Here is a 12,862-nt window from a genome sequence, read left to right as displayed (position 1 = left end):
GGCGCCGGCTGTCCGCGGCCCGGGGTCGCCGTGAGTACTCTCTAGGGTGGCCTGTGGGGCGGTCACCGTGGGGGACAGGGCGGGGCGTTCGGGACTCGGGTAGGGTGCAGGAGGCGCCCCGCCTCGGCCGAAAGGGATGAAGTGAAGGAGCTTGGACCCGGTGGTTCCGAGGGGCTGGCCGGCTTCGCTCAGGCCAGGCGCTGGCTACTCAGATCGCGCACAGAGCTGCTTCCCTAGGGAGGCAGGTGTTGGGTGTCTTTGGGGGTCTGCAGAGGAAAACCCAAGAGCTACAACTTAAGCACCAAGGGGTGCTTCCGGACCCTTTGAAAAGCGCGGATGGCAGGCAGAGTATTTGCAAGTCTCACCTTGTTCTCTTGGTCTACCGGCTATTGGAGACAGTGCTGGCCTGAGGGAGTCGCCCATGCCTGGCTCTTCTCTTCTCTCTTTGTTTAGTCCTGATTCTTAAGGCACAGGAGTACTCGCGTAAACTTATCACACCCAGAAGTGCTCGCGGACCTGGGGGAAAAGACCTTTGTGACCCATACTGGAGGCTTACATTTGGCCTATCCCATGGAAATTGATAAAGCATTCTGTGTTACTTGCCGCTATCCAAAACAAACACTGAGTTTAACATCTTTCTCTGGGCACTTTTCGTAGTTGTATTTGGCCCAACTTCTTTTGAAAGGCTCCCTTCTTTACCTCATTTTGATAAATAAAATAGGCCTTTCTTGCTTAATTCATTAACAGTCCCTTAATTAGTTAAAACAGCATCATAGGAAGATTGGATGTAATTAGGTCCTGTGAGATGTTCTTGGTACTCCTTAAGTTTCAGGATCTCCCTAGGCCTGAGGATTCTATGTATGACATCAAAGCTTTGAACTGGGTCATCTTTCAGCCGTATTCCTTTTAAAGATGTCTGATTTTGTGAATTCTTTGACCCACCGCCTATCTTTGCCCACTGTCTTCTTACACCCATTCTCCATCTCTCCAAAGAAAGGGCACTGAAAGTAGTAGGAGCAGCGTGGTTTGCCAGAACTGGTAATCTCTGTACTATCTTTTCCCTAGACAAAACTCCCTCTGAACTACTTTTTTTTCCTTGTATAGCAGCAGAAACCAAGCAGCAAGAGCCATTGGAGAGATGCTAAGTTTTTCTTAAAACTTAAGTCAACAGTGACGAAGACTTTGAAAAAGTTGGTACTTCTGACCCGTGCTGCTGTCGTCCTACCATTCACCCCAGGACAACCCAGACTGCACATTAGTGCTTCCCTCTTTATTCCTGTGATCTTCCAGATCAGCGCTTGACTGTTTATTTTCAAGTCTCACAAACTCAGCCCTCAGATCTTCGTATTCTGGTTATGAGCTGCTCTTGAGGTGAACGAAGTATTGGTTTTTAAAATCATTTTGGTATGATTTTTGTCTATGTGTGAAAATATTTTAGGTTTTTTTGTGTATCTTCCATTTAGCTTAAGTATACAGTGCAGTGTCATTCATTCAATAAATGTGTTAGTGGACAGAATGTAATAAAAACAGTCAAAGCCTGAGCCTTACAGCTTACATTCAGATGAGAGATAAACCTGTGTTAGGGTGTGCTAAGAGCTGTCGGGAAAGATAACTCAGGGGAGGGGGGTAGAGTATGCTAGTATGTGTGTTGAGTTGCTATTTTACATAGGATTGTCAAGGTGACCTTTCAGCAGAGTGTGGATATCTCTGAAAAGCATTCCAAGAGGGAGAACAGCAGAGATAAGAGTGATGGAAATATACTGCATTGGAAGAATAGCAAGGAAGCAATTGTGGAGTCTTAGGTAATCTTCTTATTAACATTAAGAATTGACCTTTTAGAGAGAGCATCTGACCGAGTGGCCTGATCTAACCCAGGGTTTTGTGTGTGCTCACTTTCTCTCATTGAGCTACATCCCCAGTCCTTTTATTGCTATTGGTCTCCCTGGGTTGCCCAGACTGGCCTCAGACTTGCAGTCTTCTTGCCTTAGGCTTTTGAGTAGCAGAGATTGATTATAGGCCTTTTTTTTTCAATCATGAAAATATCCCAAGTTTGCATAAAAGAAGAGGGATATTAGAAACCCTTACCTGCATATCTCTCAGCTTGATCAGTAATCAACATTTTATCACATGTATTTCATATATTTTCTCATTTCCTTTTGTCTTTTGTCTGTGCTGAAGTACTTTTTTAAGGCAGAGTCAGATATTAGGTCATTTCATTTTCAAGAACTTCAGTTGCAGTTTACTTTTACATATTGTTTTTGATGGGTCAGGCAACAAACTCGAAGGACAGCTGTGCAGAGCTTGCAACAAAATTTTGACTTATACCCCTATGCTCATTACTTTCCAGGCTGTGGAAAATACATAGGCCACTGGAACATAGTAGGATCTAGAAGAATGGTTCTTAAATTAACTAATTATTTATTTATTTATTTTGGGGTACTGGGGGTCAAACATGGAACCTTGCACTTTTGAAGCAGGTGGTAGAACCACTGAGCTAAATCCCTGGCAATATTTATGGAAAGTTTTTGCTTTTGTTTTGGTACTGGGGATCGAACTCCAGACCTTGCACTTGCAAGGCAGGTGGCTACGCCACTGGGCTAAATCCCAGACCTTAAATTATTTATTTATGTATAATATACAATGAATTTTTTTTTTAACAGTCTCACTGTGTAGCCCAGGCTGGCCTTGAACTCACAGTGATCCACTTGCCTCAGGCTCCCTTTTCAGTACTGGGATTACAGATACTCACCACCACACCTGGCCAGGTTATTAAATTTTATCATGCATCAGAACAACTTGTTAAAAACACAGATTACTGGGCTCCCGAGAATTAGCATCTATTACAAGTTCTTAGGGGATGTTGGTGCTTCAGGCACCACTCAGAACCACTCATCTAGAAAACTGAAGTTCAGGAGAACCATGTTAGGGACCAAGAATACTTCTACTTGAGCTTGGAGTAGGTTAGACGAATATAAGGGTTGGGGATTTAGCTCAGTGGCACTGTGCCTGCCTTGCAAGTGTAAGGTTCTGAGTTCAATCTCCAGTACCAGGAAAAAAGTATATATGCATATGTAGATCCAGAAAGACCTAGAACAGTGGTTCTTAATTTTGCCACCACAGTAAATCATTTGCAGAGCTTTTAACAAATTCGATGCATTGAATCTATTCCATTGAAATTGTACTCTGGATATGGGATAGTGCCCTGTACTGGTACATGCTAAAAACTCTTCAGTGAAAGTTCTTTCACTTGAAAGCTTGCAAAAGCACGCAGCCAGATAGATCGCTACTGATCTAGAGAGCAACACAAAGCATTTTTACCTTGTTCTTAGGGTAGTGTGGCCATCCTTTATTATCACAGCATTTATACCTTGCTCCATGTACCCATAACAACCAGCTCCATGTGAAGGGTACAGTGGGGCTCACAATTACCTGGTATAGATTGTGGACCTTCAGAATTAGAAGCAAGCAAGAGAAAGGGCCAAGAGTCACATTTATTGGGTTTATTACTGTGTTTTTATTTGAAGTGTAGGTTCCAGAGCAGTATTTTGGCTTTGACAACTCAGACTTTTTTACCAGAGGATATTCAGTTGAGGACTTTGTAAGTTAGATGTGATTTTTGAATAGTTCTTTATAGTAATGTTGGTGTTTTTAAAGAGATAATGACTTAGTATGGAAAAATAAGTAAGAGGAAAGAGTCCAGAAAGAGTCTGGTTCTGACTGTTAACTCTGGCACATATTGGTACGTTGAAGAATGTTCCAGAATGAATTAATGTGAACTGAGCATAAGCATTTGGCCCTGCCACTATCACTTTTAGCTCTGGAGTGCTTCTAGCATTATGAGATAGAGGGCCAGGGATTTAGCTCAGTGGCACCATGCCTTCCTCGCAAGCACAAGATCCTGAGTTCGATCCCTAGTCCAAAAAAAAAAAAAAAAAAGCAGAGCAGGGACTTGCTCCTGTCCTGATTCTCCAGTTTTGTTTTTGTTTCTTGTTGCTTTTGCCATACTGGGGATTGAACCCAGGGCCTCACCATATAGCAGCAAGTGCTGTACCTCTGAGCTACATCCCAGCCCTCCAACTCTATAGTTTGAATGAAGTGGTAGTATCTTATGTTTGCGTAGTGCTTTTATGGCTTTTTAAAAAACTTCATTTAAAACTGTGTGTATATGCATGCAAGTATCTGAGTATATGCATAATAAAAGTATGTTGGTGTATATACCACCCAGCTGTAAGTGGTAATGAAACCACATATCTGCTTTCCACAGGACAGTGACTTGTTACCACCACCACAGCAGAGCCTACCATCTCCGGCAGATCTTCATTTGCTCCTGACATCGCCCCACCTTGTCTCCCTCTGTGGCCTCCTAAATGCCTATCTCATTGGCCTGGGTTCACCTGGTGGTATGGAGGGGTGCTGCCTAGCACTGCTCTGGGAGTGTGTGTGACCTACTGACCCAATGGTGAGAGCCAGCTGCCTGCTACCCCAGCTAATTCTCCAAGGGATAGATGAGACAAAGTACAGCCCTCACCTCCTGGTGTTTTCTCTCTCTCCCCTTGGGAGGTGGAGTTTCTATTGGAAGAAGAAGGGGCACAGAAACAGTATCACTGGTTGTGTATGTGCTTGTAGGTGGGTTTTCTTGGGAAGGAAGAGAAGGGTTAAATACTTTCAGGTAGCAATTCCCAACCTTTTTGGCACCAGGGACTGGTTTTGTGAAAGATGATTTTTCTACACATTGAGGGTGGGGGTGGTTTAGGAATGATTCAAAGGCTCGTGCAACCTAGATGCCTCACAGGCATAGTTCATAATTGGGTTTATGCTTTCATGAGAATCTGCTGCTGCTAATCTGACAGGAGTTGGAGCTCAAGTGGTAATGTGAGCGTGAGCGATAGAGAGCAGCTCTAAATGTGGTAGAACTTTGCTTGCTGGCTTTCACTTACCTCTTGCTGTGTGGCCTGGTTCCTAATAGTCCATGGACCTGCATTGGTCTGTGGCCCAGGGGCTTGAGGACCCCTGCTTTAAGGAATAGAAAAGGTGCGAAGAGATGAGAGCTTACTCTTGGAACTGCCTTGGGTAATGACCCTAGAGGAGGTGCACTTATACTAGACTTCAAATACACTTACGAGTCAGCCTTGGCATTTGTACCTGTCCCCCACTGGCTACTGGAGCCTTAGTGATTATACTGAGTCTTAAGTTGAAAATTCCTATTGTTTTCCTCTGTCCTCCCAAGACAGAGCTAAGCTTTGGGAAAATGAGGAGAAAGATACAAAGGATTAAGGCCTCCATTGCTTTATCCTAAGGGACCTTTTCCCCTTCTTTGTGGGAATCAGTCTCCCATCTTGCTTCATCCTGCTCTCTGGAGTAACAGTGACTTAACATAGAATCTTGTCTTTATTTCTCACCACCAGGACATCAAAGGCCAGTTCTGGAATGATGATGATTCAGAAGGAGATAATGAATCAGAGGAGTTTCTATATGGAGTTCAGGTAAGGTTCATTTGTCAAGACTCAGATATTGGATACTCTAGATTTCACTGGATAGATCAGAAGTGAAAGAAGTCCTGGAGCAGGGATAAGATGAGGATATAGTGGTGTGGTTTGATCTTGGTTTGTTGGAGTTTATCCTATGTTATTGCTCCTGCCTGGCACTTACACCCGTTCCAGGTTAAAGTATATGTTCTGGGGCCAGATATTTAGCTCAGTGGTTCTGCTGCCTGCCTGCCTCCAAAGTGCAAGGTCATGAGTTTGATCCCTGGTACCAAAAAAAAAAAAAAAAAAAAGAAAAAAAAAATGGTATGTTCTCTACATGATGGATACCCATATATTCTTAGCCATTATTTTCTGACTTCTCTCACTAATTAGTAAGAATCATTTTATTCATTACAATCACCTCTTCAAAGATTATTCTCCTTGTGATTGCTTGCTGTTATTGCTAAAGACCTTGACTCCCAGGATGTGTTTCAGGTAGAACCAATATGCGTTAAACTCTGTACTCTTCAGCTTGTTCTAAGTTTTTAATAGATCAAGGTCTGAGAGGAAATGCTGGAGATTTGAGGATGTGACCTCAAGTAAGACCTACATTTGGTCTGCTGAAACTCCTCATGTGGTGATGGGCGGGAGACTTGGGGATGAACTCCCCAGCTCTCTCCACTGCCAGGAACACTTCATAGGGTGCCTTTGACTTCGTGTTACTGCTGTTTGCTTTCTCCTGTTCCTGTTGTTTCTTGTTCTTTTTATTTTCCTCCTTTGTCTGTTTTTTTACCTCTTACCACCATTTTTTTCTGCTATCTCAGGGGAGCTGTGCAGCTGACCTGTATCGACACCCACAGCTTGATGCAGACATTGAAGCTGTAAAGGAGATCTACAGTGAGAACTCTGTATCCATCAGGTGGGACTCCACACCAGGGACATCTGGGAACCAAACCTCTTCTGAGCTATTAAAGTGCTAGGGATGCTTTTCTTTTTATGGTGTGATGGAGGATAGATGATGAGACTAATGATAGAAGTTGCTTGAAATACTAGAAGTCCCTCTTATCCTAAACCACTGTATGCCAGCAATTTTATCTTAAAGATAAGGACTTCTGCTCCAAGAGGGTCCTGATCATGAATGGCTTAGGCTCTGTAACTAAGACCCTAAATATAGAACCACCTTCTATTCTTCCCTTTCCTCTGTCCCCAGGCTCAGTTTTCCCTCCACTTTAGTCTCTTCTTTAGTGTATGCTGCCGAAGTGAGCACTCTCCTTTAGTCTCTGTGCCCTGCTTTCTGCCTTACTGAGACTCACATGTGTTGCCTCTTTCTCTGTAGAGAATATGGAACTATCGATGACGTGGACATTGACCTCCACATCAACATCAGCTTCCTCGATGTAAGTGGTGCTAGTACCTGCCAACAACATGTCTATCTGGAGTTGTGGATTTTGTCATGTAGGCCAGGAGTCTTGTTCCTGAGTACTGTATTGGAGCACATATTCTTCATCTCTGTCTTTCTAGACCATCAGCAGACAGTGGTGTGTACTGTCATGTGTATGTGTGTGTCACAGAGGCAAAACTTCAAGTCTGTTCTCTATCATAACTGGAAACTTTTCCTTGTTCTTTTAGGAGGAAGTATCTACAGCCTGGAAAGTCCTCCGGACAGAACCTATTGTGTTGAGGCTGCGATTTTCTCTCTCCCAGTACCTTGATGGACCAGGTAAGAGTAGTGTCCTTAGGCAAGTGGTTATTCTTGATTATATCCTTTTTTTTTTGAGACTAGGTCTCACTATGTAATTGAGACTGCCGTGGAACTCACTATGTAGCCCAGGCTGGTCTCGAACTCACAGCAATCCTCCTGCCTCAGCCTCCCAAGTGCTGGGATTACAGATGTGTGCCACCATGCCTGGCTCACTTATAGTCTTAAAGAAAGTGGAGAAAAAGTAGAAATAAGATTCTGTATCCAATCTATTGTTAGGGATTTTTTTCCCCCAGTGACCTGTTAGCCATCTCCTACAGGCCTTCTTGGTTAATGAAATTATTTTCTCTGGTTCCCAAATAAATCAGTTATCTGCCCCCTACCTCCAGCTGCCTTTTAAGGATATTTAAATTGATTAGACGGATTTCAGAAATTACCCTCTGCCTCAGAAGTAAGCCCCCCCATTATTGTGTAGCGTATCCAGCAGCTACTGGTATTTTTTTTTTTTCCTTTTTGATATTGGGGCTCAAACTTAGGAATTTGCACTTGTGAGGCAGGTGCAGCTCCAACTAAATCCCGAGTCACCAGCTACTGTTTTAAAGAATCTATGGCAGTGATTCCAGTGGATCATGGTTTTGGAGTCCCAGGAGGATAGAGATGTGTCCATACAAAGAATTTTGTCTTTTCTTTGCAGAACCATCAATTGAGGTTTTCCAGCCATCGAATAAGGAAGGGTTTGGGCTGGGTCTTCAGTTGAAAAAGTAAGAACTTCTATCTTTTTGGTCTTGGACATGTGAGGGAAAGAGATAATTGCATGTGTTAGCTTTCCAGTACTGTGCAAAATACCTGGGATCTTCAGCTTAAAAGGAGGAAAGGTCTATGTGACTTACAGTTGCAGAGGTTTTAGTTCATGGTCACTTGGCCCTGTTTTGGGCTGTGGCAGAACTGACATCAGGACAGCAGCATGTGGTGGAGGAAGTCTTTTCACCTTGTGGCTTCCAGGAAGCAAAAAAAAGAGAAGGGGCTGGGGGCCCTGCCCCCAGTGACAGGACTTCCTCCCACTAAGTCATCCCTTGAAGGTGCTTTGACCTCCCAGTTCCTCTGCAGATGGGGAACAGGCCTTCATACATGGGCCTTTGGGGGATGTTCAGGATCCGGACTATAGCAGGATGTGTGGGTGGACAGGCTGAGCCTCAGATGGAGTGTTTCCTTCTAAAAATGTCAAGGTGAAGTCATCTTGAAGAAATAGTTCAGGATTTAGATGAACAGCATAGAATAATGATAGAACTGATCTAGGACAAAGGAAAAGATTGATGAGTCCAGCTGGGAATTGGGAGCCATAAATTTAGGAATATAATTTTTCTCCCAAGAGTGTCAGTACTTGTCATGACCTATTCTCTATTCACAAAGCAGCATGTGATACTTGTTCTCATCCCACCATCTTTGTTCTACTCTCACTGTAGTCATCCCTCACACTAAATACAGTAGTAAGTCCCTGATTTATGAATGAGTTCTGTTCTTGTTTTTAAGTTGGATTCATTCATAAACTGGCCAAGTTAGTGTTACACAGTATACCTGTGAAAGTTTGCAACTCCAGTGTTCGTAAGTTGGGGACTTACTGAGTCAGTCGCCACAGATTTTTAAAGGCTAACTGTGAGGTCTTCCTCTGAAGCCAAAGCATCTCACAGTTGTTCAGATTATTGGCGAGGATCTAGGAGTATGTGGTATAAAAGGTGCTTCGCAGTAGTCCATTTCCACAAGGTCTTAGCAAGGAAGTCTTCAGTCACGCACACCCCCTCTACAATTAGTTTTGCTGTTCTTGGGTCTGAGTTTTAGATTCGTTTATTTTCTTAGTCCTCATTTCTTGGCCTCCTCCTCTGCCTGGTCTTGCCTATGCCTATTTTATGTGACCCCTTAGGATCCTGGGTATGTTCACATCCCAACAATGGAAACACCTAAGCAACGATTTCTTGAAGACCCAGCAAGAGAAGCGGCACAGCTGGTTCAAGGCAAGTGGTACCATCAAGAAGTTTCGAGCTGGCCTCAGCATCTTCTCACCCATCCCCAAGTAAGTGCTACTTTAGAGCTGATCACTTCTAACCACCTCAGTTTTGTCACAACACAACTCCATACTCACCTTCTTGAGTACCTCATTTAATCTCCATCTTCTCCCTGGGTTCTTTTTGTACCTTTGATTACTCATATGACTCATGGTCCTCTCCATTTTGTTTCCTCCTTCTCCTACCCCAATCCAATGCCTAGCTCATGGTATGTGTTGGAGTCTCGTATGATTGTCTTCTCATCTTTTTTTTTTTTTTTTTTTTTTTTGGTACTGGGGATTGAACTTGGGTCCTTGTGCTTGCAAGGCAGGTGCTGGAACCACTGAGCTAAACCCCTGGCTCATCTTACCTATCCTTTCTTTGGCTCTTATCCTTATTCCTTGTCCTAAGAAGGCAGAGTCAGAGAACAGGCACCAACTCCTTGCTTGTTTTTGTTGTTTTCTATACTGGGGATCAAACTCAGGACCTTGCACTGCCTGAGGCAGGCGGTGGCACCACTGAGCTAAATAACCAGTCCCTACTCCTTGCTGTTTTATAAGGGTACGTTGATATATTGTCTAGGTCCTGGAAATAAACATTGCTCCCTTCTTTAGTCCCTCCTTAGTTTCTTCTGATCTTCTCAAATGCAGACAAAAACCTAGGTTTATAGTGAGTGTCACAGGCACCATTATTGTCAGACAGTTGATAGTCATCTTAAAAGTGCAGCTTCTTCTCGCTTTCTGCAGTGCATAGCACTTAATGCCTTTTGCTCACAACAAAGTAAATGAAACAGGCACTCTTACCAAGGGATCATTTCATACGTGGCTTCAATGCCATAATAATCTAGGCCCTGCCTCCACCTCCCTTTATGTCCCAGGTTTAAGAACATGCAGACAGTGATGGAAAAATCAATGCAATATTGTTATTTTTGGTTTGTTTGTTTTTTGGTTTTTTTGAGCAGGGTCTTATTATGCAGTTCAGGCTGGCCTTGAACTCACTGTATAGACGAAACTGCCCTTGAATTTGCAGTGATCCTCCTGCCTCAATTTCCCAAGGGCTGGGATTATAGGCATGTTTATGGGATTACACATCTAGTTTATGTTGTTCTTTTGACAGTGTTTAAAATCTTTCCTCAGAATGAAGTTTGTTTTTGTCTTAGATTGTAGGGCTAGGACTCACCTCCACTTCCCTTCTGGGACAAACAGTGACTCTCCAGTTTTATATCTTCTTTCCTTTTGTTCTCTCTCCTCAGATCTCCTAGTTTCCCTATCATTCAGGACTCCATGCTGAAGGGCAAACTGGGTGTACCAGAGCTTCGAGTCGGACGCCTTATGAACCGTTCCATCTCATGCACCGTGAAGAACCCTAAAGTAGAGGTGTTTGGCTACCCTCCCAGCCCCCAGGCAGGTCTCCTGTGCCCCCAGCACGCAGGCCTCCCTACCCCAGCACGGACCTCTCCTTTGGTACATGGGCTGGGGAGGGTTTGACTTGGGCAGCAGGAGGATGGGAGCGGAAAAGTGGGAGTTTAGCTTTTGAAAATGGGTGGCTGTGTGGTTGGACATGTACCCTGAGTGCATATAATGGAACATGTTTTCTTAATATCTGAAAACTTACTTTGAAACTGACTGGCTATTTGGTAGCAGGGTTTGAAGCAGAGAATCTGGAGCTGGTTATCGTACAGAGAAACTGTAATTTCACTAGGTTTTGGTTAGAACTTGGTAGTCAGCTGCTCTCTGAATATCCCATCTTCTTTTAAGAAGGTTAAGTACAGGTGAGCACTTTCCCAGAGTCTCTGACACAAATGTCTGAAAATCTTCTCTCCAGCTCTTTGAGATTCCTTAACTGATTCGAGCTCGGGCTTTTCTAGTTTAGGAGAATCATGAGTGTTGGGTGAGAGAGAGAGAGAGAGTGCTAACTTCATAGGAGACTCATGTGGCTTGTCTTTCATATTTGCCAGGTTAGTGGTCACTGCAAGAACATCCCCACTCTGGAGTATGGATTCCTTGTCCAGGTAAGTGTAAGCCAGTCCATGGCTTCACTCCAAGGTGCCTCCCATTGTCTGGCCTGTATGATCCCCTGAGATTTCCCAGCTCCTCGTTTGCTTTGCTCTGAGAACTATGCTACGTTTAGTGGACAGGAGAGAAGGCGGCACAGTTCTATCCTCAACACACTCACAGTGTCAGTGGGAACCCTTAAGGTCAGGGCAAGTGAGGCACTGCAGATGTTAAGCACGTGGTGTTGAGAGGAGAGCAGGATTAATACTAGTTTCCTTGGGATTCCCAACATCACTTACCCAAATGGCCTTCAGTTTTCCTCACAGGCCACTGTCGCTGCTCATCTACTACTGGTTATTGATTCTTTTTAAAATTGCTTTATTCCTTTGAGAACTTTCACTGTCTTCTGCGTTACTTTTGTCTGAGCTTCCTCCCAGATCTGCTCAGATGCTGCCTATTTTATAAAATCTCCACCACTCTAACTAGACTGGCTGGACATGACCTCTCTCTCACTGGCCTTGTGTGATTCTTTTAGTTCGTGCATCTTTGTGTCACGTATCACGTGCTGCCTTAGATTGTAAAGAATTTGTATGCACATCACACCTCCAGTTGGCGCTTATCATCTGAGAGCATAAAAAATAAACTTTTATGTGTTACATAATCAAGACCTTCCACAGAACTGAATACATGGTAAACATTTAGGAAATCTGCATTAAATAAGTTAATAAAACCCCTTGCAGGTTCCATTAACATCCTAAAAGCATGTGAAATGGGAACAACCTGGTTTCTATATGAAAACCTTGTTATGGGGATGCCAAAACAACCACTTCTGGACATTGCTGTATGAACTCTGGATTTGTGCCATCTTCCCAGCACAGAACTGGGTCTGGTTTTGACAAGGGGGCTGGCTAATAGTTCTGTGGGGTTGAAATGGCCTGTCCCTGTCACCCTTCCCATCTGATCTTGGACTGAATATTCACTTATCCTGAAGGTGTGCTGTGTGATGATACAGCTGTGGTCACTAGTTTGATTATTGTCTGTTAATGTTTATAAAATACCTTTGTGACCATAATCTGACTTCTCACAAAACCCCTAAGGTGTGAATCACGTCTTGCTTTATAAATGAAGAATCCTAAGGGTAGTTCAACTGATTTGTCTACAGATATATTTGCAACTAAGTAGTATAAGTGAGATACTAACTCAGGACTTCCAAATCAAAGGCTGCGGCTCATCTTATTTTTCTCAGACTGTACAGACTTAGCTATGCAGACAGTCAGGACTGTACTGGGCTCAAGAATAATAGATTCTGCCTTAGGCAGGGGTTAGAAGAGAGGAAGGTAGGTAGAAAAGAAGCTTAAATTATTTCCTGTGTCTGAACAACATTACTTTCTGTATCTGTGCCTGAATTTCCAAGATACAGAATGTGCTCTCTCTGCAGATCATGAAGTATGCGGAGCAGAGGATCCCAACGCTGAATGAGTACTGTGTGGTGTGTGATGAGCAGCATGTCTTCCAGAACGGGTCCATGCTCAAGGTGTGGCTCCTGCTCTGAGACCCTTCTCTGTGCTCAGGACCACTTCTCATCTCTCCTCTCTTCCCAGGAAAGGATTCTGTCCATATTCCCTGAGATGTTAGAAGTAATTCTTTTCCTAGAAAACAAGTCTC

The 12,862-nt window shown here is 43.6% G+C and overlaps 1 protein-coding gene across 7 annotated transcripts in view; it reads left to right on the top strand.

Moving 5' to 3' along the window:
• Parp6 (poly(ADP-ribose) polymerase family member 6) overlaps nt 1-12,862 on the top strand; it is a 29,841-nt gene continuing 16,979 nt past the window's right edge. For 3 of the 7 annotated variants that reach the window (XM_010627242.3, XM_010627230.3, XM_010627264.1), the window contains exons 1-12: nt 1-30; nt 1,105-1,371; nt 4,265-4,459; nt 5,406-5,483; nt 6,290-6,384; nt 6,802-6,862; nt 7,095-7,185; nt 7,859-7,925; nt 9,083-9,232; nt 10,456-10,666; nt 11,161-11,214; nt 12,636-12,731. In XM_010627242.3, coding sequence (XP_010625544.1) covers nt 4,457-4,459; nt 5,406-5,483; nt 6,290-6,384; nt 6,802-6,862; nt 7,095-7,185; nt 7,859-7,925; nt 9,083-9,232; nt 10,456-10,666; nt 11,161-11,214; nt 12,636-12,731 — 906 coding nt within the window. In that variant the 5' untranslated portion in view covers nt 1-30; nt 1,105-1,371; nt 4,265-4,456. Of the gene's footprint in view, nt 31-267; nt 1,372-1,652; nt 1,803-4,264; nt 4,460-5,405; nt 5,484-6,289; nt 6,385-6,801; nt 6,863-7,094; nt 7,186-7,858; nt 7,926-9,082; nt 9,233-10,455; nt 10,667-11,160; nt 11,215-12,635; nt 12,732-12,862 lie in introns of those variants that run through there. The other 4 variants (XM_010627256.3, XM_010627250.3, XM_019207986.2 and 1 more) reach the window with 3 other exon arrangements.

The sequence above is a fragment of the Fukomys damarensis genome, unplaced genomic scaffold (genome assembly GCF_012274545.1).
Source record: "Fukomys damarensis isolate Sample0158 unplaced genomic scaffold, DMR_v1.0_HiC HiC_scaffold_25, whole genome shotgun sequence".
Lineage (NCBI taxonomy): Eukaryota > Metazoa > Chordata > Mammalia > Rodentia > Bathyergidae > Fukomys > Fukomys damarensis.
Note: the sequence above shows the minus strand (reverse complement) of the source record. Positions and strands in the feature narration are given on the sequence as shown.